The 27,628-nt window shown below is 50.1% G+C and overlaps 1 protein-coding gene across 1 annotated transcript in view; it reads right to left on the bottom strand.

The window, feature by feature from the left end:
- Positions 1–26,856, bottom strand: part of PLA2G4E (phospholipase A2 group IVE) — a 44,300-nt gene extending 17,444 nt beyond the window's left edge. Inside the window, exons 1-10 of the mRNA XM_055437043.2 lie at positions 26,761–26,856; positions 18,714–18,786; positions 12,308–12,444; positions 10,185–10,316; positions 8,855–8,895; positions 3,742–3,784; positions 2,860–2,920; positions 1,827–1,987; positions 1,515–1,598; positions 1,125–1,162 (exon numbers count right to left, since the gene is read on the bottom strand). Coding sequence (XP_055293018.2) covers positions 1,125–1,162; positions 1,515–1,598; positions 1,827–1,987; positions 2,860–2,920; positions 3,742–3,784; positions 8,855–8,895; positions 10,185–10,316; positions 12,308–12,444; positions 18,714–18,786; positions 26,761–26,856 — 866 coding nt within the window. The remainder of the gene's footprint in view (positions 1–1,124; positions 1,163–1,514; positions 1,599–1,826; positions 1,988–2,859; positions 2,921–3,741; positions 3,785–8,854; positions 8,896–10,184; positions 10,317–12,307; positions 12,445–18,713; positions 18,787–26,760) is intronic.
- Between the last annotated feature and the right edge of the window lie 772 nt (positions 26,857–27,628).

Genomic DNA, 27,628 nt, shown 5'->3' with positions numbered 1-27,628 from the left:
ACCGAGGACAAAATAGCTGTCAGACTGTAAATGGAAGCAATAGTCACTTGATCTTCAACAAGGGTGCCAAGACAATTCAAAAGGGAAAGAACCATCTTTTCACCAAATGATGCTGGGACAATGGCTATCCATATGCCAAGAGTCCAAGCGTGAAGTTGGACCCCTATTTTACAATATATACATATATATTCACATATATACAAATTAACTCAAAATCAATCATAGACTCACATGTGAGAGCTAAGACTATAAACCTCTTAAAAGAAAAGACGGGAGTAAATCTTCACGACCTTGGATTAGGCAATGGTGTTTTAAATATGATACCAAAAGCACAAGTGACAAAGGAAAAATATACATACACTGAAATTCACCAAAACTGAAAATTTCTGTGCTTCAAAGAACACTATTAAGAACGTGAAAGACAATCTTCAGAATAGGAAAAAATATTTAGAAGTCATATATCTGACAAGGGGCTTGTATCTAGAATGTACAAAGAAATTTTTATAAGTCAATCTGCTACTACTGCTAAATCACTTCAGTCGTATCCGACTCTGTGTGACCCCATAGACGGAAGCCCACCAGGCTCCCCCGTCCCTGGGATTCTCCAGGCAAGAACACTGGAGTGGGTTGCCATTTCCTTCTCCAATGTGTGAAAGTGAAAAGTGAAAGTGAAGTCGCTCAGTCGTGTCTGACCCTTAGCGACCCCACGGACTGCAGCCTACCAGGCTTCTCCATCCATGGGATTTTCTAGGCAAGAGTACTGGAGTGGCTTGCCACTGCCTTCTCATATCCACTAATACCTTACTGAGGCAGAGTGTCTCAGTTCTGGAAACACATATGCAAAGAAACCTCCCAGCCAGTTGAATCTTCTTTTCACTCTTCCTGGAGCTCCATGAGTTTGCCTTCCAATGCATAAGTCAATCATAAAACGCAAATCACCCACTTTAAAATGGGCAAAAGATTTGAATAAATATTTCTCTGAAGAAGATACATGAATGGGCTGTAAGCCTATGAAAAGATGCTCAACATCACTGGCCATCACTGAAATGCAAATCAAAACCACAAGATACCATATCCTTAAAGAGGAATGAGTCAGAGGGACAGACAGAAAGAGGGTACTTTACCAGGGTGTAGACTTCATGTGTAATTCACAGTTCTCATTCTGGGAAGTGAAAGATGAAGTTTGTCAGGGATGACAAGTTTAGAGCCAAGAGTTCCCTACCAAAGAAGTGGAGACTCACCGCACTGTCCACCCCGACCTGACTCGGGAAGTATGCGTGTGCGTGTGGGCGCACACACATGTTCTCTTCTGGACATGGCCCTCCCCACCATCCTGGACTCAGCCTCCACACACTGTCTTTGGCGCCACCCTGCAGCCCAGCCATCTCCTACCCCACAAGACTCCTCTACCCTACCAGGAATCATCCTCCTCCATGGCCCCCCGGGTTCTCCCCATTTCCTTGTCACAGGAGCTCCAGGCTAAGCTAGGCCCCTTCCCAGTCCCAGGCCCTCACCACAGGCAAGGTCACCGCCTGGCCGTCGGGGAGGCAATGGAGGGACTGGCACACAGGGCCCTTCTGGCGCGCACAGCAGCAAAGCTGGAAGGAGGGCAGGGGTGTGAGGGGGAGGGGCTCCTCCCGCTGCCCGCCACTCCCAGCCCCCTACCCCCCAGGCCTCTCCCAGTCCCCTACCCCCCACCTTTCCCAGTCCCCTACTCCCCCCACACCTCTCCCAGTCCCCTACCCCCCAGGCCTCTCCCAGTCCCCTACCCCCACACCACCACCTCTCCCAGTCCCCCACCCCCAACACGCTTCTGCAGTCCCTACCTCACAGATCCATGGGCTCTTGAGCAACTCCACGTGCACCTCGGGCTGAAAGTATTTGGGATACTGGAAGCAGGCAAGGTTTGAGCAGCAGGACTCCAGGCAGGGTGAGACGCGCTGGGTGTGCTCGAAGGACTCAGTCACAGTCACCAGGAGGTCCTTCTCTGGAAGAGAGGACGAGGGCTGAGACCCCCAGGAGGCCTCTTGCTTCCCACCCTCACATGGCCCACTAAAAGGCCTAGCTGGAGGCACCTGGGATAGGGGTTTAGAATGACCAAGGCACTGGTTAAAATGCCCCAGAGCCTTGTTCTGAAGGGCAGGGCGGGGCCCTGGAACCTGCACTTCAACAGGCTTGTGCATGAGATCTGAGATGCCCAGTCCTCTGGACTAATCCTTCTTCTCTGCAAGGTTCCCCAACATCACCCTCCCACTGCACTGGAAGCAGCCCCCCTTGCTGCCAGTTTGGGGGTAGAGCCTTCCCTCCCCCTCCCTCCGCCTGTGGGGCTCTGAGGCTCTCCTCTTTCCAGGCAGGGCTTGAGTGGGGGGATGGGATGGAGCGCTGAACTGGAGGGTCTCATAGTTGTGGGTTTGTTAGGTCCCTGTCAGCTATAAGATGCTAGAACTCTATGAACTGGAGTCTGATTAGAGGAAGCAGTGCATCTAGAGGGGCCCTACCTGCCTTGGGTGCTGACCACCACGCTAGACCCAGGGAATCCCTGGTCTGACAGGCTGCAGCACAAATCAGTATGGACAAATAGGCAGTGCTGTGCCCTTGATCCCTGGCCCAGGGCGCTGGCCAGGCTGGGAAGTTCTGAGGATCACCTGGGGGCCTGGAAGAGCAGCCTCCTTTTAGGGCAGTGAGAAGGACAGGGGTTCATGACCCCTGAGGGTAAGATGATCCCAAGGACTCAGCCAAGCTTTGGGTTCCCCATCGAGCCTAGGGCGGCCACGGAGAGCCACTCTGATGACAGAGTGAGAAAACAGCCCCGCTCCTCCCTCCCACCCGCCAGCAGGCAGAAGCGGACGAAGGGCTCACTTTTCCTCTTCTTTGGCCTCCTGGATTCCGCACAAACCTCCAGGCAGGACATTTGCCGAGACTGAAACAAAGGAAGGGGGGTCATTTTGAGCCCAAGCTGCCTGGGATGCTCTACCAGGCCACACATTCCCAGAGACTGATCTTGCGGGGAGAGAGCTCCTTGAATCCTGAGTCTTTAGCTGAATCAAATTAAAATGGCTGCAAGGAGATGCAACCAGTCCATTCTAAAGGAGATCAACCCTGGGTGTTCATTGGAAGGACTGATGATAAAGCTGAAACTCCAATACTTTGACCACCTCATGCGAAGAGCTGACTCACTAGAAAAGACTCTGATGCTGGGAGGGACTGGGGGCAGGAGGAGAAGGGGACGACAGAGAATGAGATGGCTGGATGGCATCACCGACTCGATGGACATGAGTTTGAATGAACTCCGGGAGTTGGTGATGGACAGGGAGACCTGGTGTGCTATGATTCATGGGGTCGCAAAAAGTCGGACACGACTGAGCGACTGAACTGAACTGAACAGCCTAATTATGGGAAACTTTTAACTTCTGAAATTATGGGATTGGGGTTGGGGAAAAATGGGACGAGACTGATTCTGGGAGGAGGCTGCAGACTAGTGGGTGCCTTTATTGAGGGTTCCTAGGACATGATTCTGGGAGATGGGGTGATGGCCTAGATATTTTCTCCCCAGGAGCAGGAGCCCAGCTGCTGCCCCCACCATGACCTGGCTCCCCTTGTCTGGCTTCAGTTAGCCTGCCTCCTAGCGGGCTCTGGGGCAAGGGTCCAAGTTGGGCCTGGTTTTCCTTCCCATAGTTCTGTTCTCTGAGAGGAGCAGCCATAGGTGGCCCTAGAGCCACAGGAGACTGGAAGGACAGTTACCACCAGCACGCCATTCGTGATGAGGCTCTCAGGTGGAGAGGGGCTGAAAAACAAAATGAGAACTCCTGGTCAGTCTTGTCATTCTCTTTTTATTTTAAACTTATTTTATTGAAGTATAGCTGAGTTACAACATTGTGTTAATTTCCGCTGTATAGCAAAGTGATTCATTTATACACACACATATGTATATATTCTTTTTCATATCAGTTCAGTTTAGTCATTCAGTCGTGTCCAATTCTTTGTGACCCCATGGACTGCAGCATGCCAGGCTTCCCTGTCCATCACCAACTCCCAGAGCTTGCTCAAACTCATGTCCATTGAGTCAGTGATGCCATCCAACCACCTCATCCTCTGTTGTCCCCTTCTCCTCCCACCTTCAATCTTTCAGAGCATCAGGGTCTTTTCCAGTGAGTCAGTTTTTCACATCAGGTGGCCAAAGGATTGGAGTTTCAGCTTCAGCATCAGTCCTTCCAATGAATATTCAGGACTAATCTCCTTTAGAATGAACTGGTTGGATCTCCTTGCAGTCCAAGGGACTCTCAAGAGTCTTCTCCAACACTACAGTTCAAAAGCATCAATTCTTTGGCACTCAGTTTTCTTTATAGTCCAATTCTCACATCCATACATGACCACTGGAAAAACCATAGCTCTGACTAGACGGACCTTTGTTGGCAAAGTAATGTCGCTGCTTTTTAATATGCTATCTAGGTTGGTCTTGGCTTTTCTTCCAAGCAGCAAGTGTCTTTTAATTTCATGGCTGCAGTCACCATCTGCAGTGATTTTGTAGCCCCCCAGAATAAAGTCTGTCACTGTTTCCACTGTTTCCCCATCTATTTGCCATAAAATGATGGGACTGGATACCATGGTCTTAGTTTTTTGAATGTTGAGTTTTAAGCCAACTTTTTCATTCTCCTCTTTCACTTTCATCAAGAGGCTCTTTAGTTCTTCTTCACTTTCTGCCATAAGGGTGTTGTCATCTGCATATCTGAGGTTATTGATATTTCTCCCAGTAATCTTGATTCCAGCTTTTTCTCATGATGTACTCTGCATATAAGTTAAATAAGCAGAATGACAATATACAGCCTTGATGTATTCCTTTCCCAATTTGGTACCAGTTCCTTGTTCCACGTACAGTTCTAACGGTTGCTTCTTGACCTGCATACAGATTTCTCAGGAGGCAGGTAAGGTGGTCTGTTGTTCCCATCTCTTTAAGAATTTTCCACAATTTGTTGTGATCCACATAGTCAAAGGCTTTGGCATAGTCAATAAAGCAGAAATAGATGTTTTTCTGGAACTCTCTTGTTTTTTTGATGATCCAACAGATGTTGGCAATTTGATCTCTGGTTCCTCTGCCTTTTCTAAAACCAGCTTGAACATCTGGAAGTTCTTGGTTTATATACTGTTGAAGCCTGGCTTCGAGATTTTGAGCATTACTTTGCTAGCGTGTGAGATGACTGCAATTGTGTGGTAGTTTGAACATTCTTTGGCATTGCCTTTCTTTGGGATTGGAATGAACACTGACCTTTTCCAGTCCTGTGGCCATTTCTGAGTTTTCCAAATTTGCTGACATATTGAGTGCAGCACTTTCACAGAGTTATCTTTTAGGATTTAAAAAAGTTCAGTTGGAATTCCATCACCTCCACTAGCTTTGTTCATAGTGATGCTTCCTAAGGCCCACTTGACTTCATATTCCAGGATGTCTGACTCTAGGTGAGTGATCACACCATCATGGTTATCTTGGTCGTGAAGATCTTTTTTGTACAGTTCTTCTGTGTATTCTTGCCACCTCTTCTTAATATCTTCTGCTTCTGTTAGGTCCATACCATTTCTGTCCTTTACTGAGCCCATCTTTGCATGAAATGTTCCCTTGGTATCTCTAATTTTCTTGAAGAGAGCTCTAGTCTTTCTCATTCTATTGTTTTCCTCTTTCTTGGCGCTGATCACTGAGGAAGGCTTTCTTATCTCTCCTTGCTATTCTTTGAAACTTTGCATTCAAATGGGTATATCTTTCCTTTTCTCCTTTGCCTTTTGCTTCTCTTCTTTTCTCAGCTATTTGTAAGCCTCCTCAGACAACCATTTTGCTTTTTTGCATTTCTTTTCCATGGGGATGGTCTTGGTCCCTGTCTCCTGTACAATGTCACAAACCTCCGTCCATAGTTCATCAGGCACTCTGTCTATCAGATCTAGTCCCTTAAATCTATTTCTCACTTCCACTGTATAGTCGTAAGGGATTTGATTTAGGTCATACCTGAATGGTCTAGTGGTTTTCCCTACTTGCTTCAACTTAAGTCTGAATTTGGCAATAAGGAGTTCATGATTTGAGCCACAGTCAGCTACCAGTCTTGTTTTTGCTGACTGTATAGAGCTTCTCCATCTTTGGCTCAAAGAATATAATCAATCTGATTTCGGTATTGACCATCTGGCGATGTCCATGTGTAGAGTCGTTTGCTGTGTTGTTGGAAGAGGGTGTTTTCTATGACCAGTGCATTCTCTTGGTAAAACTCTATTAGACTTTGCCCTGCTTCATTTTGTACTCCAAGGCCAAACTTGCCTGTTACTCCAGTCATCTCTTGACTTCCTACTTTTGTATTCTAGTCCCCCACAATGAAAAGGGCATCTTTTTTGGGTGTTAGTTCTAGAAAATCTTGTAGGTCTTCATAGAACTGTTCAATTTCAGCTTCTTCAGCATTACTGGTTGGTGCATAGACTTGGATTACTGTGATATTGAATGGTTTGCCTTGGAAACGAACAGAGATCATTCTATCGTTTTTGAGATTGCACCCAAGTACTACATTTCGGACTCTTTTGTTGACTATGAGGGCTACTCCATTTCTTTTAAGTGATTCTTGCCCACAGTAGTAGATATAATGGTCATCTGAGTTAAATTCTCCCATTCCAGTCCACTTTAGTTCACTGATTCCTAAAATGTCGATGTTCAGTCTTACCATCTCCTGTTTGACCACTTCCAATTTACCTTGATTCATGGACCTAACCTTCCAGATTCCTATGCAATATTGTTCTTTATATCATTGGACTTGACTTCTATCACCAGTCACATCCACAACTGGGTGTTGTTTTCGTTTTGGCTCCATCTCTTCATTCTTTCTGGAGTTATTTCTCCACTCTTCTCCAGTAGCATATTGGGCCCCTACTGACCTGGGGAGTTCATCTTTCAGTCTCATATCTTTTTACCTTTTCATACTATTTATGAGGTTCTCAAGGCAAGAATACTGAAGTGTTTGCCATATACTGAAGTATATGCTATTCTTTTTCATATACTTTTCCATTATGGTTTATCATAGGATATTTAATTCCCTAAGCTATACAGTAGGACTTTGCTGTTTATCCATTCTATACGTACTAGTTTTCATCGACAAATCCCAAATTTCCAATCTAACCCCCCCCACCTTCCCACCCACCCTTGGCAACCACAAGTCTGTTCTGTAAATTATATCATTCTTGATTGATTTCTCACAAAGGGGACAAAGAGCCTACATAGGGTCAATAAGGAGATAGCAGAACCTTCTTAGTGCTTGTGAAAAATACTGGCTTAAGAATCCTTAGGAATTGGCAAGGAGAAAACTGGCATACATTTTAAATAAAATGTCCAGAAATAAAGATTTATAGGATAGAGGGAGTAGAAGAGTTTCCTTTTTTTTTCTCACTTAAAGGATAACTGTTCTTTTATGTCCAACCAGATGCAACTGCATGGAGTTATAAGGATAAACAGGTTGCAAGAAAAGGCTGGAGCCCGCCTAGAACAGATGTGAACAGTTCTGGTAGAAAAACGGACCCTTCCTCCCTTCTGTGCTTTAATATGTGAATTAACAAATAGTTCTGACCCAGCCAGAGAGGGGCCTTGTGAGTGTGAAATGTCCGTGTGTTACAAGCCCGAGAGAGCCTCTCTGGTTACAGTTAGTCTAGGGAAGTCCACAGCCTCCCTCGTCAACCTAAGCCCAAGAGGACTGTGTCTCCAGGTCAATCCTTATTCTGATGTAGTTCCTCCACTTTCTAATTCACCCAAGGAACACTTTTCCCCCTAAAAGTCCTGTTAAACCAAGAACCAAAGGAGAGAGCTCAGATTTTCTTTAATGTGAAACAAATGAACTTGATTTTAACTTGCCAAATTAAATTTTAAGTTTATTTTAATGAGGCCCTTCAGTCCCAAGATCCCCTACACATAGGATTCTCTGGTTGGAGCTTGACAAGCCCTCTGTTCTAGTTCCTGCCTCTCATTGTCCCCCTGTTCCTGGAATGATTGTAAGTCCAGGGGACTCAGTCCTGCCAGGGCTAAGAAGCCAGCCACCCCTGCTGTCCCAGGGCAGGCTTGTCCCCTCCAGGAAGGGGCCCTCCCTCACTGCCCCTTCTCTTCCTTCCTCTCTCTTGGTCTCCTTCTTCCCATACTCCCAACTCTGTGACCCAGGTCCATGTGAGTCCACAGCATAGTCATACCCCTAGGAGCCTGGATCTTTTTCTTAGTTGGAAATGATGAGAAATAATCCCACAATGTGGGCCCGAGCTTCCCCTTGACTTGGTTCCAGAGTTGGAGTTGGCTGCAGAGGGGCATGGCAACCCACTCCAGTGTTCTTGCCTGGAGAATCTCAGGGATGGGGGAGCCTGGTGGGCTGTCGTCTATTGGGTCGCACAGAGTCGGACACGACTGAAGCTACTTAGCAGCAGCAGCAGCAGAGGGGCACAGCCTCTGCTTCAGCCCCAGGTTTGGGGGAGTTTGTTCTAACAGTTCTGCGTCCGGGAGGAGACACCTTAGTCCTGATGTCTTTCTTAGCCTGTCCTCGGGAAAGTCCCATCCCCATGGTGGCAGGAAGTCTTCCTGGGAGCCACTCTCAGAAATGCTAGGGATCTGAGGCAGATGAATTGGCCAGAGTACTAGATCTTTAAAGCAGCACTGACATCAGCAGACCTGGATGAGAAGGGGTGGAGCCCAGGCACCTACACTATTTAGGAATTCCCAAGTGATTCCGATGCATGTGAGGGGCGTCAGGGGTGGGAGTGGAAGAGGGGGTACTGCAGGAAGAAGGTGCAATGCCTGTGCGCAGAAGTTGCTTTGGAGTCCGGACCCTGGTGGGAGCCTGGGGGGCTGGGTCCTACTCACCTCTCCTCCAGCAGGAACTCCACTTCCAGCTCCTCCATGCCCTGCAGGGGGAGGAAGAGACTGTAGTTGTGAGCTGTGTCTCCACTTCTCTCCAGACCAGGATCCTTGCCACCCCAGGAGACCCAGCAGACATGTCCGTGTCCATCCCACTTGGTGGTCCTGCTGTCTTAGAGTGGGGGCAGCTGCTCTTGGCTCTTTTTGTCCTCTGTCTCTAAGGAACATTACTGACCACTCAGAGGAGGTCAGGGTATGAAGCTGACCCTCAGCCCCAGCAGGTAAATCCCTTTGCCCCAGAACATGTGCCGTTCATCTTCTCCCTCCAGCTTCCATTGTTCTCCTGCTTTCCCAACAGGCTCACTGTTTGGAGCAATGGAGAACTGAGATGCTGCCCCCAGCAAGCCCAATTCTGAAGGCTAGGGGCCCCTGCTTTCATCTTCTGCTTTGCATCTCTTGCTGTGTAACTTCAGGAAGTCATGACCTCACGGGACCTTAATTTCCTCCATGGAGCATGAGCCAGGTGAGCACAGGGATGCTCGTCCCCTGAGGTGTCCAGGTGCTTGGAACAGTGCCTGCCCTGAGAGTGTGTGTGTGTGTGTGTGTGTGTTAGTCACTTAGTCATGTCCGACTATTTGTGACCCCATGGACTGCAGCCCACCAGGCTCCCCTCTCCCATAGGGAACTCAAATGCTTGTTGGGTGAATCAATAACATCCTGGGCCTTTCTGCAGATTTGCCCTCGTTTGCCTTGTCTGTCCTCTGTCCCCTGGGCCATCCCAGCAGCAGGGCTCCGAGTGAAGAAAGGGAACCATTTACTCCATCTCCATTTAGTACTCTGAATTGGGTTTGTTGTTTTAGTTGCTCAGTTGTGTCTGGCCCTTTGTGATGTGACCCCATGGACTGCAGCCCACCAGGCTCCTCTGTCCATGGAATTTTTCAGGCAAGAATACTGGAGTGGGTTGCCATTTTCTTCTCCAGGGCATCTTCCCAACCCAGGGATCAAACCTGTATTTCCTGCATTGACAGGTGGATTCTTTACCACTGAGCCACCTAGCCACTGAACAGTGCTAGGTACCTTAATTATGTATTCCCATTTAAGCCTCACAGTGACCCTGTATGGTAGATATTATTATCAGAAAAGACAAGGAAATAGAACTCAGAGGAATAAAATCTGCAGGTTGCACAGCTAGCAAGCTAAAGCGTTGGGATTTGCACAACAGCGCTATCTTCTCTCCACTTGGCTACAGAGAGAGGATCCTATAAAATAGCATTGTAGGAATAACCAGCTTCCCCTCGTGAGGCAGGAGGCTGAGGGCCGGGGCACCCACACCCACCTCTGTGTTGAGCGGGAACTTCACGTGGGTTTTCTTTCGGAAGCAGAGCTTGGTTAGGTCATAGAGAACTGTCAAGAGATGATCATCAGGTGTTACCGTGTCTTCATCACAGACGCTCAGTTCTAGAACGTTCTAGGAGAGAAGGGAGGGTATGAGTCTGGTCACCGAGGCTGCATCAACCCATTCCCAGGATGAGGGGCCTGACCTGAGTCCTAGTGAGTAGATGGTCTGAGGGATGGGGGCGAGCATAGCTCAGGAGTGAGGGACATTTGTGGGGACAGGAATAAAGGGAAAACTGAAAGTGTTAGTTGTGTCTGACTCTGCTACCCCATGGACTGTAGCCCACCAGGTTCTTCTATCCATGTGATTTCCCAGGAAAGAATACTGGAGTGGGTTTCCATTCCTTTCTCTAGGGGATCTTCCTGACCCAGGGACCGAACCCAGGTCTCCCGCATTGCAAGCAGATTCTTTACTGTCTGAGCCACCAAGGAAGCCCTGGATTAAGGGAGAAAAGTGTCTATTCCCTCCTTTGCAACTCTCTGAGGCCTTCTTGCCCTTCTTCTCTGATTCTCCTACTGGGGAATTTTGCTCTTTTGTAAGCTTGGCAGGGGCCTGTGAAGTGTGAGGGATTTCATTTCACACGGGGGAAGGATGGAAGGACACAGCAAGCAAGACACCTGCCAAGATATAGCATGTATCCAGTGCTGGGACCCAGGAGCTGAAGACAGTTCCTTTGGTACAGAAAACTCAGTTCAGGGATGCCATTACATTTCACACTCCAGGTGGAGTGGTGTGGCAAAGATTACAGAGGCTTTGATTGGGTTGGGGGAAGTGTTGGAGCTCTATCCTTTGGCTTATCAGCCCTTAAGTGAGGTCTCATGGGTGGTCCCAAAGCAGAAGGTCAAGGGTGGAGCAGCTACCCTGTCATCTGGCTGAACTCTGAGATGACTTAGGTGACTAAGATTAGCCTCTGGATTAGCCTCTGAGGCCTCTTGTTCCAAGGATCCTGGGAGATATAGGTTGGGGCTGGATTTGCCTTTTTGGTCCCTATCTAGTGGACCTGAGATGATTCTGGAGCTTCCCAATGAGTGGGATCTGTTGACTTTGTAATTGCTAGATACCAGGTGTGGGACTTCACTGGTGGTCCAGTGGTTAAGACTTGGCGCTCCCAATGCAGGGGGTGTGAGTTCAATTCGTGGTTAGGGAGCTAAGATGCTACATGCCACATGGTGTGGCCAAAAAAGAAACCATGTGTATCCTAGAACCAACCCAGCAGCCCCAGAGATCTACAGAAAAAAGAAACACAAATTCTGGTTTCAAGATGGCATAGCATATACTAAAACTCCCCCTTTCTCACCAAATATCTTATATATGATAGAAAAGACATTTTTAAAACAACAAATATAAAACTCCACTTGAAAACAAATGGATATGTCATGAACTAAAAAAGTAAAGTGGTAAGCTGGATGGACCTAAAAAATGAAAGTGGTAAGCTGGATGGACCTGTCAAGCCTCAGGTGCCTCAGGACTGGCTCTGATGCCTTCATGATGAGAGTAAATTTATCTGAAAGGCACCCGGGGGCAGCTGTTGCAACTTAGGATGTTCAGGACAGGGTTCTCCCACAGGAGATGTGACCTCCACGTCGAGTCATATATATCTGAAGAAGGCCGATACCATGAATCAGCAACTCAACAAATGAAAGAGCACACACCCAAGGAACTAGAAGTAAATTAGCCATCCAAAAAGGATTTACAACAGTGAAAACCCTCTGTTTGCGATTAGACTGGCCTCGGGCCTATTGAGCAGATGGGCTCTTCTCTCTGTAGCCTCCTGCTTGGCGTATGTTCTGGAAACACACTGTACTTGGGGGCAGGAGACAGTTCCAGTGACAATTAGGGAAAGGGACAGAGAAACAGGAAAGATGGTAGAAGGATAAGTATGCCCAGAGGGACAGACATGAGACAGGTAGACGGAAGGAGTGGGTGACTGGGGAGACAAAGGACAAGAAGTCGGTAGAAAGACACATAGGCATGAGAAGGCCACAGGAGCAAAGAGAAGGACACGCAGGCAAGGTGGGGACAGACTGCAGGCAGGTCGGGCAGGTGCTGTCCCCAGGCCTCACCTTCACTTGGCTCTGGATCTGGAAGCTGAAGGTTTCGTTCCATTCTGGGTTTCGGCAGTTGGAGATGGTCCTAGTCCTCAGCCTCTTTTGACTGGCGGTGGGCAGCCAGAGGCTCACGAAGCAGTCTGTCAGGCTCACTGTCCGAGGAAGACAAGGGTGAGGGGGTGAGGAGCCCACCCAGGTCTGAAGAGGAGAGAGTGTGGAGGCAGAACCAGAGTGAGGCCTCGTCTCAGCTTCAGGTCCCCTCTTGACTCACGACGCTGACTCTCCAGAGACCTTTGTCCCAGAACCCTGAGAAGGTCATGGACTGCAGGCTAGAGGTTGCAGAGGGGATGCAGGCCCCCCTGCCTGTTCTTAAGAATGGAGATGGCCTCTGGCTCTTCTCAGAAGCACCCTGGCTCTTGTTGGTTTAGGACAAGGTATGGCATCACCGACTCGATGGACATGAGTTTGAGTGAACTCCAGGAGTTGGTGATGGACAGGGAGGCCTGGCGTGCTGTGATTCATGGGGTCGCAAAGAGCCGGACACGACTGAGCGACTGAATTGAACTGAACTGATGGCTGTGACTGTGCAGTTTTTTTGGCTTCCGTGGTGGCTCAAACAGTAAAAAATCTGCTTACAATGAAGGAGACCTGGGTTCAATCTCTGGGTCAGGAGGATCCCCTGGAGAAAGAAATAGCTACCCACTCCAGTGTTTTGCCTAGAGAATCCCATGGACAGAGGGGTCTGGCGGGCTACAGTCGATGGGGTCACAAAGAGTCAGACACGACTGAGGGAATAACACACACACACACATGGCTGGGCAGTTTTCTCTCTGCCAGGGGAAGAGCTGAAGGACAAGCCACCCAGAGGTCAAGTTTATCTCTTGCCTTAGCCCAGGGCACTGGGGAAGCCAAAGTAAGGCTCAGCTCTGGCTGCGGAGAAGCAAGGATTAGAAGGGACACCATTAGGAAGGAGGGAGTCAGTCCCAAGGCCCAGTGGGGACAGCCTGGAGCAGAACAGGCTATTCAGCAGGATCTAGGGACAGGGAATGCAAACCTCATGTGACTGAACATCTCAGATGCGCCCATCTGGGCTCTTTGTATCCATACTGGTCTCCCCACATGGACTGTGGGGACCACATGGACACATGGACCCCAAGAAACCCTCATATCTAAGACCACATACTTTATTTTTCATTCAAAAGAACAACTTGAATGTGATGATGCTGTGTGTGCTCGGGAGAAGGACAAAGGCTGTGACCCCAACAGGCTCTCCTAAAGTTAAAGAAGGCCTCCTGGGTTTTCTCTTTGGAGCAGTGGCAGGCATAGGGTGAAAAATGGCACAGGGATAGGAATAGGGTGAAAACCCAGCATCCTGACACCATTCCACCTGGGAGGAGGGAGGAAGAGGTGCCACGGTGGCCCTTGTCACTCTTCTGGCAATCTGCTGGGGGTAATTCCCGGGACACCCACCAGATACATAGAGAATGGGAAAAGTCAATACAGTTTCCAGTGTTAGAGAAGCTTCTTCTAGATGATAAAGCAGGGCAGGGATGGGAGTTCTGTACTGATGGGACTGATCCAAACTAGTTCCTAATTATAATTAATGATGTCCTGTGAGAATGGAACCAGAGGTGACCCCTCCCCACCAGACTGACTTAGTCCTATATTGTTACTACACTGAGAACTCCATCAGACTTAATAACCATGGCTTGTATCATGAGCATCCCTGGTTGCTGATTTCACCCCCTCTGTCTGGTTAATCTTTCAGGCTAATCTTTCACCATTCAATGAACTGGAATTCATGGCCTTCCGCCCATCAAATAGAGGTGAGATAACACTGTCTTTAAATGTCATAATCACAATTAATCCAAACACAACAGAATCAAAAGAAAATGATGACATCATCCTACCATTCCTTCCATGCCCAACTTGTTCCTCCTCACTGTGAACTCTGGTGCCCTGACTAGACTCTCACATTGTGTTGATTTAACTCCTTGGTGCTCTCCAGCCTGTCCACTTCTCCCTGCTTCCATGGCCACTGCCTTGGTGCCGGCCATCTTCATCTCTGCCATCTCTTCATCACTACCCCACTGGGAACCCTGTCTTCTGTCCAGCCCCACCCTCATCTTTTCTCTCTAGAGAAACCAAAGGGCTCTTTTCCCATCGGTCACTCCCCAGTTCAAGATCCTTCAGTGGGTCCCTGCCTTCAGAAGGGAGTCGCACCCATTCAGCACGGCCACCCCTCCCACTTCCCCAGCCTCACATCATTCCTTCTCCCTATCACCCCAGCCCCGCCCTGTCCCCAAACACACACAGGCAGAGGCATGCACATGCGTGCACACATACACTGTCACACGCATGTGCTCACACTCACACTCCACACTCCAGCCAAACCCGGTGCCCTGTGGGTCTCAGAAGGCCCTGAAGTCTTGCCACGAACACCCTCCTCTTCCCCTTTCACACTACGCTTCCTCCGCCCTTTCAGGCTGCAGAAGGGACCTCCCTCTGGAAGCCTTGCCTAAGCCCCCAAGTCTGGGCCAGGTGCCCCTTGTAGCCCAAAGCCTTCTGCTCTTTTCCTGGTGGAGCACTGGCCAGACTGGACCACAGTGACAGGCTGGTGCATGTGTCGCCACCACCCCCTGAACCCTGGGAAGCCCAGGAGACCCAGAATTGGCACCGCTGGATATTTGTGACTAAATGAATGATAGGAAACCCCAACTCCTGCTACTGGGCTGTATCAGACCCCCAGAAATTCTGGGCTGAGTCACCACAGGTACAGACAGGGAAGCTGCATGTCTAATGGCTCTGCTCAGAGGGAGACTCCCTGGGGGCTGCTCAGTCCCCGTGCGCCCTCCTTTGGCTTTTCCTGGACTCCAAGGCCCCTCCTCTTGGCCTGCCTCCAGTGCAGGGGGAGCCTGAAGGCAGGGACCCCACAGCCTTACACCCACTTGCTTAGCATGATTTCACAGACCCTGGAAAGGCCCCTTTTCCTTTAAGATTCCTTTTCTATCATCAGTCAATGCCTAGAATTGTCCCATTAAATCCACTGGGCTTCCCTGGTGGCTCAGATGGTAAAAAATCTGCCTGCACTGCAGGAAACCTGGCTTTGATCCCTGGGTCAGTAAGATGCCCTGGAGAAGGAAATGGCAACCCACTCTAGTATTCTTGCCTAGAGAATCCCTTGGACAGAGGAGCCTGGTAGCTTACAGTCCATGGGGTTGCAGAGTTGGACTCGACTGAACGACTAACATACACAAATCCACTGAAGTCTCAGAATTTTTAACCTAAGGCTTAAATCTCTAATTAAGATAAAAAAAAAAAAAAACAACTCTTGGAAGATCCAGCATTGGTCAGACACCTACACGTGAAGCATAAATTTTTTTTCCAGTTCTTTTGCAGACAGCCATCCTGCCTGTCCCCACTAAGGGTGGGAAGGAGAGTGCAACCCGAGAGAGGATAATCCTGGGGAGCGAGAATGGTGGAGGGAGGCTGCCAAGCCCAGGTGACAAGCTGCGGCATCATGAGCTGACTCTAAGGCAGTGACTATTGTTTTGGCAATTAAGAGTGCGTAAGCAAGGATGACCCAATTCTGAGAACTTTGGGGAATTTCCTAAGCACAGATTGGTTCTAACCCTTGTTCCTCATGAAGTGAAAAAGGGCTTGGTCATAGGAATGACATATCTTTTTTTCCAGAATGTGGGTGGCCAAGATGACTTAACTGTCTCTACTAATATCAAGAACATTATCTTCCTTAGAGACACCCACCTCACACCTCTTGGGGTGCTGGTTTGAATTTTAATTTATTGTCCCAAGGGGAATAAAAACTCTGGACAGCTGCAAGATTTCCAGGCCAATTCTCTCGCAGCCCTGACTCAGCTCCTTGATGAGGGAGCCACCCCCGAATCTCATCCTTTTGGGGCTCCTGGAAATCTTAGAAACTCAGGCACCCCTTACAGGACTGAACCAGAGGGGAGCTCATTTTTGATCGAAGCCAGAAGGAACAGTTTGGGGCGAAGGTGACCCAGGACCTGCAAGATGTCAGGATAGTCTCAACCCAGGTGAGGCAGAAACAGAGCCCAGCCCGTGACAACTGTGGAACCAGATACAACGTGAACTGGGCTGACACTCCCAGACACCATGACTGCCCCCAACTCTGTTCCTCAGGGAAATGAGAAAAACACAGACACGTTCCAAAGGGGACCAGGTACCCCCAGAGGGCAGCCTGTGTGCCAGAGGCACGTGTGGGGAAGAGAGGGAGGAGGTGGTGGGCCAGACCATAGCCCGTTGCTCTGGTTGTGTGCTCCCCACCTCACCTTCACCTCTGGGGCCCGCAGCTGATGGGTGTAGCAGGAAGGGCCCTGGATGGTGGGAGGGTCTGAGAGCACAGGTGCAGGCCTGCCCGAGAGTGTGAGGCCCGCATGACACGCAGGGCGGGGACAGAGCCACCTCTAGAGGAGCCAAGGCAGGTGAGGCCACTGCAGGCATGTGAAAGCTGTGACCTGTCCCCAGGGGGAGTGGGGTGAGGTGTCTAACGACCCACCCTGGCATGGAAATGAAGGCAAAAGAGGCAACCAGGCTCCAGATCCAGGGGACACTTCCAGGCTCCTCACATCACTTAGTGGTGGCCTGGGAGGCCCCGAGAAGCCCAGGCCCCTGGCCGACCTGGGAACAGAGCCATGCTGGCTGCAGCTGATGGCATGGGCTCTGGACACTCACCCTCCCGGGGATGGGGTCTGAATCCTGCCTGGTCCCTTTGTTCTCTCCTGGGATGTGGGGCCCTCCCGTCCCCCCCTCCACACTCATCCTTGCGTTGCAGTGTAGCGGCGATCGCTTTGCAGCAGGCTGTCAGCCGCTCCCCCAGTGCTCCTGCTCCATCTGCACAGAAGCGCTCAGGAGGTCATGCAGTCCCTGCCTCAAGGACTAGCCTGCCACTTAGACTCCCATCCAGCCTCTGAATAGCCCGGGCTCCTTCTCCTGGCTTGTCCTTCCTATACCCCTCAGCAGGCCAGACCTGGGATCAAACACTGATTCTGCTTTAGGCAGTTAAGCCTCATGTGCAAATGGGTTCCACAGCACTGCACTCAGGTTGGGGAGGATGAGTGGTGTCTGCCCCGGGCAGGCCCCCAGCAAGTGCTGGGGGTGGAATGCAGGAGGAGTCCTCCCCCAGATTGGGCTCCCAGACCTCTGGATGCTCACATCTTTTCCCGTCAGACCTCAGGCTCTCAAAGCAGCCTTCCTTAGCTACTCCCAGTTTTCAGTGTCCTTTAAATCCTGTGGTGACAAGATCAGAATGCCATCCTCTATTAAAGAAAGTGAGCGTGTTAGTTGCTCAGTCATGTTCCACTTTTGCAACCCCATGGACTGGTAGCCTGCCAGGCTCCTCTGTCTGTGGAGTTCTCCAGTCAAGAACACTGGAATGGGTAGCTGTTCCCTTCTCGAGGGGATCTTCCCGACCCAGGGATCAAACCCAGATCTCTTGCGCTGCAGGCGGATTCTTTACCATCTGAGCCACCCAGGAAGCCTGCCATCCTCTATTACCACTCCGTGATTGCTTTGCATATAGACACCTCCCCTTGTGTCAGACTCTCCCAGCATAGTTGAGTCCCAGGGTGAGGGCAATATAAGGGAGCTTTGGGGAACCTGGAACCCTTGGGCCATTCCTGTGTGGTTGCCAGTAAATGGGACCCCCTCAGTCATGGGTCCTGACACAGAGCTTTCTTCCTCCCTGGATGGAAGCCTAGGGAGGGGTTTCTGTTCTCCCCACCCAGATGCCTTCATTTCTTCCTGAAACTAGAGACTTCCCTGGGCCCCAGTGGCCTGGGAATGCAGCAGGGCCCAGGATGGAAGGGTTATTAAAGTAGCAAGAAGACCCTGCACAAAGAGCCCTGGTGAGTCAAACACATTCTTGGGCTGAACTGCAGAACTGGGGCCCCTGGCATGCACTGTCAGGCCCATTTGGGATCCAGGTCCTGAGAAGAGCACTGGGGCCAACTGATTCCATGGTCCCCAAGGGCCTCCCCTTCCCTTCCATCCAGCCCCTAAACTCAAGCCCAGGGTGGTGGAAGCTGACTCCTGGAAGGGGTCCTGGGGAAGGGAGGGCAGTGAGGAGAGCGCAAGGTGGACAGTGGGGTGAGGACTGCAGGGGCTGATGAGAAAAGATTGCAGCTACAGGGAGGGGCCTGGAAAAATGATCAAAACCTCAAAGTCTGAAATACAACTTGAACACAGAACACACACAGACACACATATGCACACACACACAGACACACATATGCACACACAGAGACACACATATGCACACACACAGACACACATATGCACACACACACGGAGCGACCCCTGACCATTTCGCCTCTAGGCCTGCCTCCATCCTGGCTCCAGAAGTAAAGAGGAGGGAGGGACGAGGGAGCGGGAGACTCACCCACGTCAGCCTGTCGGACGTTCTTCATGCGGACGACCCTCACTGTCAGCAGGTGGCATGGAGACAGCCCCTCCTGTGGACGGAGAGGACACTGGACTTACTCTTCATGCAGTGGTGGCAGGTGGCCTTGATGGAGAGAGCAGCTCAACCTGGCACAGGCTCCCACTGCCCAGACTCCAGTAACCTCTCCCCTGGGGCCATCTGCAGTCTGGAGAATGCTTCTGGTCCCCAGGGGGTCCAAGGCTGTGGAGGTGAGGGGCTTTGTCCTCGGTCCTCTCTGAGCCAACACACCCCAGAGGAAGGACAGTTTCATGCCTCTTCTGTCCATGTCTTTCCTGTTTGGATCTTGGAGTTGGAAGCCCTTTTCCTGAGCATTTTACCCAGGCTTAGAGGAGTATTTTTTTTTAACTGGAGGATAATTACAATCTTGTGATGATCTTTGCCATATATCAACATGAACCACCCCTAGGTATACATAGGTCCCGTCCCTCTTAAACCTCCTTCCCCATCCCATCCCTCTGGGTTGTCACAAAGTACCGCCTTTGGGCTCCCTGTGTCATACAGCAAATTCCTACCGGCTGTCAGTCGGACACGACTGAGCGACTGAAGTGAACTGAACTGAACTGAATGTGTATGTTTCAATGATACTCTCTCAAATCAGCCCACTCTCTCCTTCCCTCACTGTGTCCAAAAGTCTGTCCTTTATGTCTGCACTTCATGAGTCTTTTTACTGTCTACTCCCAGCCCGTGCCCAAGGCAGACACCACAGGGCTCCTCCAACCCACTCAATGATGTTTATAGAGGCCTCTGAGCTGGAACCCTTTACACTCTGTGGCATCCACTCCATGTTACAAGAGTCACCTTCTACCCAAAAGAAGATGCAATTCTTCTCTATTTAAAATAATTTTAGGGTTTAGGGGAAACCATGAGAGTGTGAAGAAAAAAGAGTCCCCAAAATGCCAATACTCAGAGAAGATCACTACGTATAAGTACTTTTATTTTCAACTCAGACTGTCCACAGATAGTTCATCTGCCTTGGCTATTGTCAGAGATGATAATATTTGTAACTGCATCTACTGAACACTTACTCTAATAGGGGTGGGGTGGGCACAGTGAGAGACCTTGATCTTGGCCAGTGAGAGGTCCTGCTCAGTTGGCCTTGCAGGGGTCCTGGGGAGAGTGCAGTGCAGGCTGATCATGGCCTTCTCCCCAGGGCCCTCCAGCCTCAGGCCAGTGGGTGATCTAGGGGCCAGGGACAGACTGACAGCTGTGTCCCACAGAGCTCCAGAGCCCTCACCACAGCTTGGCCATTGGACAGGCTCAGTCCTTGAAGCAGCAGCAAGCCTCTCCCTGATCCCCACCTCTGAGTCCTAATGGTGGTAGCTCTCTCCATGGGTCACAGTCCAAGGGACCTGCCCTCATTTGAGTGTCCTGAGGAGCCAGAGGCCCAACTGCATCCTGGGTGCCTGGCTCCCTAAGTGATGTCACCTGGACAGTATCTGGGGACCTGGCCTTGGGGGCGCCACCAGCTGAGATCTGCCTCCTCAGCTGAGCCTTGGCACTGTGGGAGGGCCTACACTGGACTCTGGACAAACGCTCCTGAGCAGGGTAACTGGCCTGCATAGGGAGCTTCCACCTCTCAGCAGAGCCCGGATCTCAGAGGGGAAAAGATGAGCCTTGAGACCTTGCCCTTTCTTGTCAGAATGGAGGATAATATTTGTTTGTAACACCAAAAACATTTTGTACTGAGGTATAGCCTTTTTTTTGGGGGGGGGCTCCAAAATCACTGCAGATGGTGATTGCAGCCATGAAATTAAAAGATGCTTACTCCTTGAAAGGAAAGTTATGACCAACCTAGACAGCATATTAAAAAGCAGAGACATTACTTTGCCAACAAAGGTCTGTCTAGTCAAGGCTATGATTTTTCCCATGGTCATGTATGGATGTGAGAGTTGGACTGTGAAGAAAGCTGAGCACCGAAGAATTGATGCTTTTGAACTGTGGTGCTGGAGAAGACTCTTGAGAGTCCCTTGGACTGCAAGGAGATCCAACCAGTCCATCCTAAAGGAGATCGGTCCTGGGTGTTCATTGGAGGGACTGATGCTAAAGCTGAAGCTCCAATACTTTGGCCACCTCATGCGAAGAGTTGACTCATTGGAAAAGACTCTGATGCTGGGAAGGATTGGGGGCAGGAGGAGAAGGGGACGACAGAGAATGAGATGGCTGGATGGCATCACTGACTCAATGGACGTGAGTTTGAGTGAACTCCGGGAGTTGGTGATGGATAGGGAGGCCTGGCGTGCTGTGATTCATGGGGTCGCAATGAGTCGGACACGACTGAGCGACTGAACTGAACTGAACTGAACTTATAGCCAATAGGATAATATTTGGTTTGGTGGAGATTTACAGGAACACTGTGACCTGACCATGACCTGACCTCAAGAACAAAGGCACATATATACAATGGAATATTACCAGGCCATAAAAAGAATGAAATTGTGCCATTTGCAGAGATGTGGATGGACCTAGAAACTGTCATACAGAGTGAAGTTAAGTCAGAAAGAAAAAACAAATATCGTATATTTATGCATGTATATAGAATCTAGAAAAATGGTACAGATATTTGCAAAGCAGAAATAGAGACACAGACGTAGAGAACAAATGTATGGACACGAAGGAGGGCAGAGGGGGTGGGATGAATTTGGAAATTGGGGTTGACATATATACCCTACTGTGTTTAAAATAGATAACTAAGGAGAACCTACTGTATAGCACAGGGAACTCTACTCAGAGCTCTGTGGTGACCTAAATGGGAAGGAAATCCGAAAAAGAAGGGACATATACGAATAGCTGATTCACTTTTCTGCACAGCAGAAACTAACACAACATTGAAACACAAGTAAACCTCAATTAAAAAAAAAAAGGATCTGACACTAAAAAGTCTGCAACAACTAACCACTCTCCTTCCTCCTCTTTCCTAGAAAAGGGCTTTGCTGGAAGCTTTTGGGGAGTTTAGGAGTTTTTAAGGCATGACCCATCTCCTTGCACGGCCCTGCAACAAACCTTTCTCTGCTCCAAACTCTAGCATTTTGGTTTCGTTTGGCCTCACGTCAGGTGGACATTTGTGCATCAGGTACACAGATTTGCATTTGGTAACATTACTATTTTCCAGACACTTCTCTTGTAGTTTCTAATTTCATAAAACCTTTATAATAGAAGTATTATAATTGACATAGAACATTGCATGAGTTTGAGGTATACAACATGATGATTTGATGATATGTGTATTTAGTATTGTCATATGGTTACCATAAGAAGTTTAGTTATCCATCATCACACATAATTAAAATTTTTTTCTTGTCATGAGAATTGTTATTTTGATGTCTGTCCTTCCAGGCTCTACTGGGGCTTGTTTCTTTTTATTTTTTCAGTTCAGTTCAGTTCAGTTCAGTTGCTCAGTCGTGTCCGACTCTCCGCGACCCCATGAATCACAGCACGCCAGGCCTCCCTGTCCATCACCAACTCCCGGAGTACACTCAAACTCATGTCCACAGAGTCGGTGATGCCATTCAGCCATCTCATTCTCCGTCGTCCCCTTCTCCTCCCACCCCCAACCTTTCCCAGCATCAGAGTCTTTTCCAGTGAGTCAACTCGTCGCATGAGGTGGCTTTACAGAATTGTGTTGGTTTCTGCCAAACATCAACATGAATCAGCCATAGATATACATATGTCCCTGCCCTCTCTTTCTCTCTCGCTTTTTTTGATATGGACCATTTTTAAAGACTTTTATTGAATTTGCTACAATATTGTTTCTGTTTTATGGTTTGGTTTTTTGACCAGGAGGCATGGGGGATTTTAGCTCCCTGACCAAGGATCGAACCTGCACCGCTTGCACTGGAAGGTAAAATCTTAACCACTGGACCACCAGGGAATTTCCTGGGGCTTAATTCTAACCAAGAACAATAGGACAATGGCTGGGAAGGCTGTTGCTTGGTCCCTGAGATCCATATATAAGTCAGCTTCAGGGCCTTTTCCTCTTCTTTCCGCCAACAGCTGCTTCAAAGTTGAAACAAAGCCATACTGTCACATACAGGTCTGAGATTAACTCTGAAACACTGAATATTTTCATGGTCAGTACCTTGCTCTAATGGGATTGCCTTTTGAGCTTTGTCACTTGGACCAAAGGCTGCAAATAGCAATTCTCTTCTGGTTCTGGAAATACAGCTGTGCCTTTGGGCAGACTCCCTCCAGGCATGTGGGTCCTCATGTGGGCAGAGCAAGTGTCCTGGTCTGATCTGGGGAGGAGGCAGGAGTCATCTTTCATCCAGGAGAGCAGCTCTAGCAAAGCCTGTTCCCCTGACCCACTTCCTCAGAGGGCAGCTAGAGGACTCCAAGCGGGGAGCCAGTCAAGGCCTTGGCCCAGGGGCCCGGTCCTCTCAGCCGCCACAGCCCTTTTCCTGCCTCCAGGAGGGGCTGTCCTTGGCCCTGCCCAGCTCCCTTGTGTCTTCCCTGGGAGGAAATGAGCATCCATAGCTTCCTGTAGGACCTCACTCGGGGTCTCCCTGCCTTTCAGGAAAAACTCTCTGCTGTCATCTAACCCTGTACCTTCCAACGAAGTTGATCATTTCTTCTACTCTAACTCAGCACCACTAACCCTTACAGCACCCCAAAAGTTGTTATTATTAGCCTCGTTTTCCAGATGGAGACTCTGAGCCTAAGTCCTTTGACTTCAGGCACTCAGCTTGAATCAAAGGAAACTGAGTTTGCATCCAGTTCTGATTTTTTTGTGGGTATGTGATGTGGACCACTGCTGTTTTATATTTTGGCTTTCTGGCTATGAGGCATGTGGGATCTGAGCTTCCCAACAAGAGACTGAACCCATGCCCCATGCATTGGAAGGTGAAGTCTTAACCACTGGACCACCAGGGAAGTCCCCTAGCTCAAATTCTTAAGCCTGTGTTCATAACTACGATTATATTGTCACCTTAAACTTGAAAGTGACCCTCGACAAACATGAAGACAGATGCTGCTTGCCCCAATCTTCTCTGAACGTCTATTTTCCTGGCAGATTTTTTGTTTCACCTTGAATTATCCCAAAGCCCCCAAATAAACCCCACACTCTGGCAGTCCTTCTACTTTCAGTATTCTGACACATTCCGTCATCTCTCCCTTTATCAAACAACCAGAGCATGTCAGGACTGTAAGAGCTTTTAAGAGAAGTTCCTACTTTCTAGCAGCCACAGAGGGCTGCTTTGTGGTCTGGAGCCTCAGCTTACACCTGTAGCCCAGGAATTTTCAGGAGACACCCAGTTGCAAAGTACTCTGCAAAGCACTCATCCATCTGCCAGCAGGGAGACAGAACCTTGAGGGTGTGAGAGAGAGCCCAGAGGGTCCATGCTGGGAGGAAGACAGCGGGAACACGGGACTCAGGTCTTGGGGCCAGATGATTCCAGGAATTAAGTCTATGAAAAATGACCTTCTGGGATTAAAGTGAGTGTACATATTTTGCTTCATTTTGTATATGATGCTAGGTGTACGCAAAACTTCATGGTCCCAGAGCTAATGAACACACAACAGAAAGATGTAATAGATCAAAGGATAGTGTTTATGACCATGGGAACTAGAAACTGGTGGGTTTATGGCACCCAAGTGTATGGGGTGGCTTATGGGATCTGGGTAAGAACTTCAGGGACTTGGACAAGCTCGTCCCTCTGACAGGATGTGCTAGCTGGGTATCAGAGTGAACGTTTAACAGCAGATACGGCCAGGCACCAGCTAGTCTGCAGCCCTGGATCAGGGATGGGTGCTAATCCTCCAGTTCACGAGGGCACTGGAGAGTCCAGGGACAAGGACCACAGAGCACTCAGGAGGTTGGAGCTCAAGGCAGAGACTGTTTGGCAACCAGTGGAGAAGTGTATTTAGATACTTTAACAACCAGGACCGCTGTGTAGGGACGGGGGTGCTGGATGGCAGGTTTCTGGGAAGCCATGGCTCAGGCTATAGGCACACCTGGCTCCAGCCTCCTCCCAGCCTTGGTCCTTGGGGTTGGTTTCACCAGGACTCTATTTCCCCTGAAACCTCCTTAGGACAGGGGCATCTTGGCAGCTCATGTGGAAAAAAGCTTGACTCTCAGGATTGATAATTTTGCAATCCAATATTACCCCTTCCCAGCCCCTTTCTTTATAGATAGGGCTTTGGTGGGGAGGTTGGGAACACAATTCATTACCTTCCTCTCATATGCCAGGCTCTGCTCCACCTGGGGGCACTGTATCTGTTCTCAACTAGGCCCCCTACCCCAACAGGACTCTGAGGAAGGCACTACTATTCCTCTTTGCAGAGAAGAAGATCCAGGTTAAAGAGCTTGCATCTCAAACGGGATCACACAGCCCAGAAGGGGAGGGGCCAGGACTCAGGTGTAGATGTACTTGGCTGCAGGGCAGTGCCCATTCCATCCACTTGGAGGCTGGCCCTCACCGCGAATTAACCAACTCAGTTAATAGCTTGCTCCGGGTCATGCGCTAGGGTAGTTAACAGCAGAGGCAGGAGTAAAACCCTCAGCTCTCATTTGGGGGCTATCCCAACACCCCAGAAAACTAGCTGTCACAACACATTAGAATAATATTTAGTTACAGGTGGGCTCCCAGGGTCTGGCTCCCAGGTGGGGATGGGACTTGGGAGGAGGGTATGACAACCATATTTCAGAAGTAGTAAGGGTCAAGCCTACCCTAACCAAATCAGCCCTTGAGGTCTGGGTGCTGATGAGGGAAGACAGCTCCCTGGAAGCCTGTGGGAACTCCCCTCTGCAGGGCTTCCCTGGGCAGGGCTGGCTGGTGATGCCACCTCTTTGCTGGAGAGCTGGGTGTATCCATCAGTTTCCTGTAATACTTGTGTCAGAGCTCAGGACAGCCTGGTGGTAGCCTCCAGGAGACAAGGACCCTCCCTAAAAGGAGAGCATGTGGTTGGGGACTCTATGGGCCCCTAGAATGTTTCCCTGCTAGTCTGAGCAGCTCCCCAGACCATGTTCCTTTTTATCACTCAGACTAGGTGAGGGGTTTGGGTAAGAAGTACCAGCTCTGAGTTATGGACCCCCAGGACGTGAGAGGGAAGAGTGCAGCTCTCGATTGCTTCTTTCCTCACTTCAAGGTAAGCTCTGCCCCTTCTGTGGAGGTTTCTCCTCACTCAAGCTCCTGGAGGCTCAATGAGACAAGGGAGACAGGAGCACGTGTGGACCAGAGGTTCTTTCAGCGTCCCGGGGGCTGTATAGAAACAGCCCAGAAGGTGACATCCATCCTGGACTGGTCAGTGGGCCACCGGGCACCACACAGCCTAGAACTTCCCTCTTGGGATCCTTGGAGACTGAGCAGGGTCTCCACCTCCCACCCCAAGACAAAACACTTCCGGGGCATTGTTCATCTCATTCCATGATCCAGTGTGGGCCAGGGGAAGGTCAACAGGAAGACGTCACTGCTGACAGTGCTTGCCATGGCTTGCCAGCAGCAAACTAGAAGACTGAGATAAGGTGGGAAAGCCCAGACAGAACTGGTCCAGAGCCCTGGAAGTTTGACCCATGAATCTGGGGTCTCCCTGGGAGCTGTTACATGGACCCAGGGGTCTCGACCACAAAACTAGGAGGGGCGCTTCATGGCCAATGGGGACAGGTTGGCAGTGGCACTGGTCTTCACCTGACACTACATCACACACTCACAGCAGGCAGTTCGGCAGGTCCACAGGGCAAAAGCCTGCTCGCTGCTAGGAGTGGCCAAATGTGACCCATCCCCGGCAGTGCTGAGCACTTCCTGGGTGCTGCTGGCCCCAGGATGGCCCTGAGCCACTCCCATGCATCTTGTCAAGCTTGTGGGTATCTGAAGGTGGGCCATCCACCTAGAGGCCTGGCACCAACTGGTCCAGACTGTGTCCCCCAGTGCCAAGCAGGGGCTGCCCTAGCCAAGGTGCTCCATGTCTCTGGAGTCTGCCATGACCCCAGCCCTCCCTGAGCGTGTCTCCTGCCTTCGGCTCCTGGCCCGCCCACCCAGCCCTGTTCCCTCACCTCCAATGCACAGGTGGCCGTGGGCCTGTCCCCGTCCTCTTGGCATGAGTCTGGCGGATAGTGGGAGACCCAGACGGGCATCTGCTTCTGGAGCATCATGTGGCTCTGTAGCTGGCTGGTGAGATGGGGAACTTATACTCTGACTCAGAGCTCCGCCCTCCAGAGGATTCTCAGCAGTGGCTGGATTGCTCTGGGAGGGGCTCAAGTGGGTAGACAGGTAGGGCCCTGGACCCAGGCTTCCTCGTATCAAGGGACCCTCAGGGCTTCAGATCCTGAAAATGCAGGGACGGGTAGGGTCAGCAGTCTGCTGCCCCCAGGAGAACAATCAGGTTGTCCACTGGACCAGGGAATGGCAGGAAGAGGCTGATGGACCCTGCTGACCCTAGGATTGGGGGATGCCCTGTCTCTGCAGCTTGTCAGGGTCCTGGCTCAGAGTTGCCCCTCTGGGGGATGTGTCCTCCCTCCTAACTCTACTTAGTCCCATGGCTCGGCACCCCAGAAGCTGTGGGCAGGGACCTCAGGAGAGGCAGGGACCGTGACCAGGGCTCCAAAGTTAGAGGATGAGGAAAAGAAAGTAACTGCTCGGATCCTTGGTGAGGAGGAGTCAAGGGCAAATGCTCCCTGCCCTCCCTCACGGGAGGCCAACGGAGGGCGGGCCCAGCCCCAGCCCCTGTCTGGGCTCAGGGCAGCTTCAAGGATGCTCCCACCCCACCCCGCTGATTCTTATCTCTGTCCTGGTGGTTGGCTTACTTGGGGGACCTGTGAGGTGGCTTCACTTGCTCTGCTACCCGGCTGGGTACACTGGGAGTTTCCTGCCTGAGCTATCGCCTGGGGCCCCAGAACCGGCTTTTCTGGCTCATGGACTAAA

This window comes from Moschus berezovskii, chromosome 9 (assembly GCF_049115385.1).
Source record: "Moschus berezovskii isolate FMDL1 chromosome 9, NW_MosBer_1.0, whole genome shotgun sequence".
In the NCBI taxonomy this organism is placed as follows: domain Eukaryota; kingdom Metazoa; phylum Chordata; class Mammalia; order Artiodactyla; family Moschidae; genus Moschus; species Moschus berezovskii.
The sequence above is the reverse complement of the archived record's forward strand: the minus strand, read 5'-3'. Positions and strand labels throughout refer to the sequence as shown.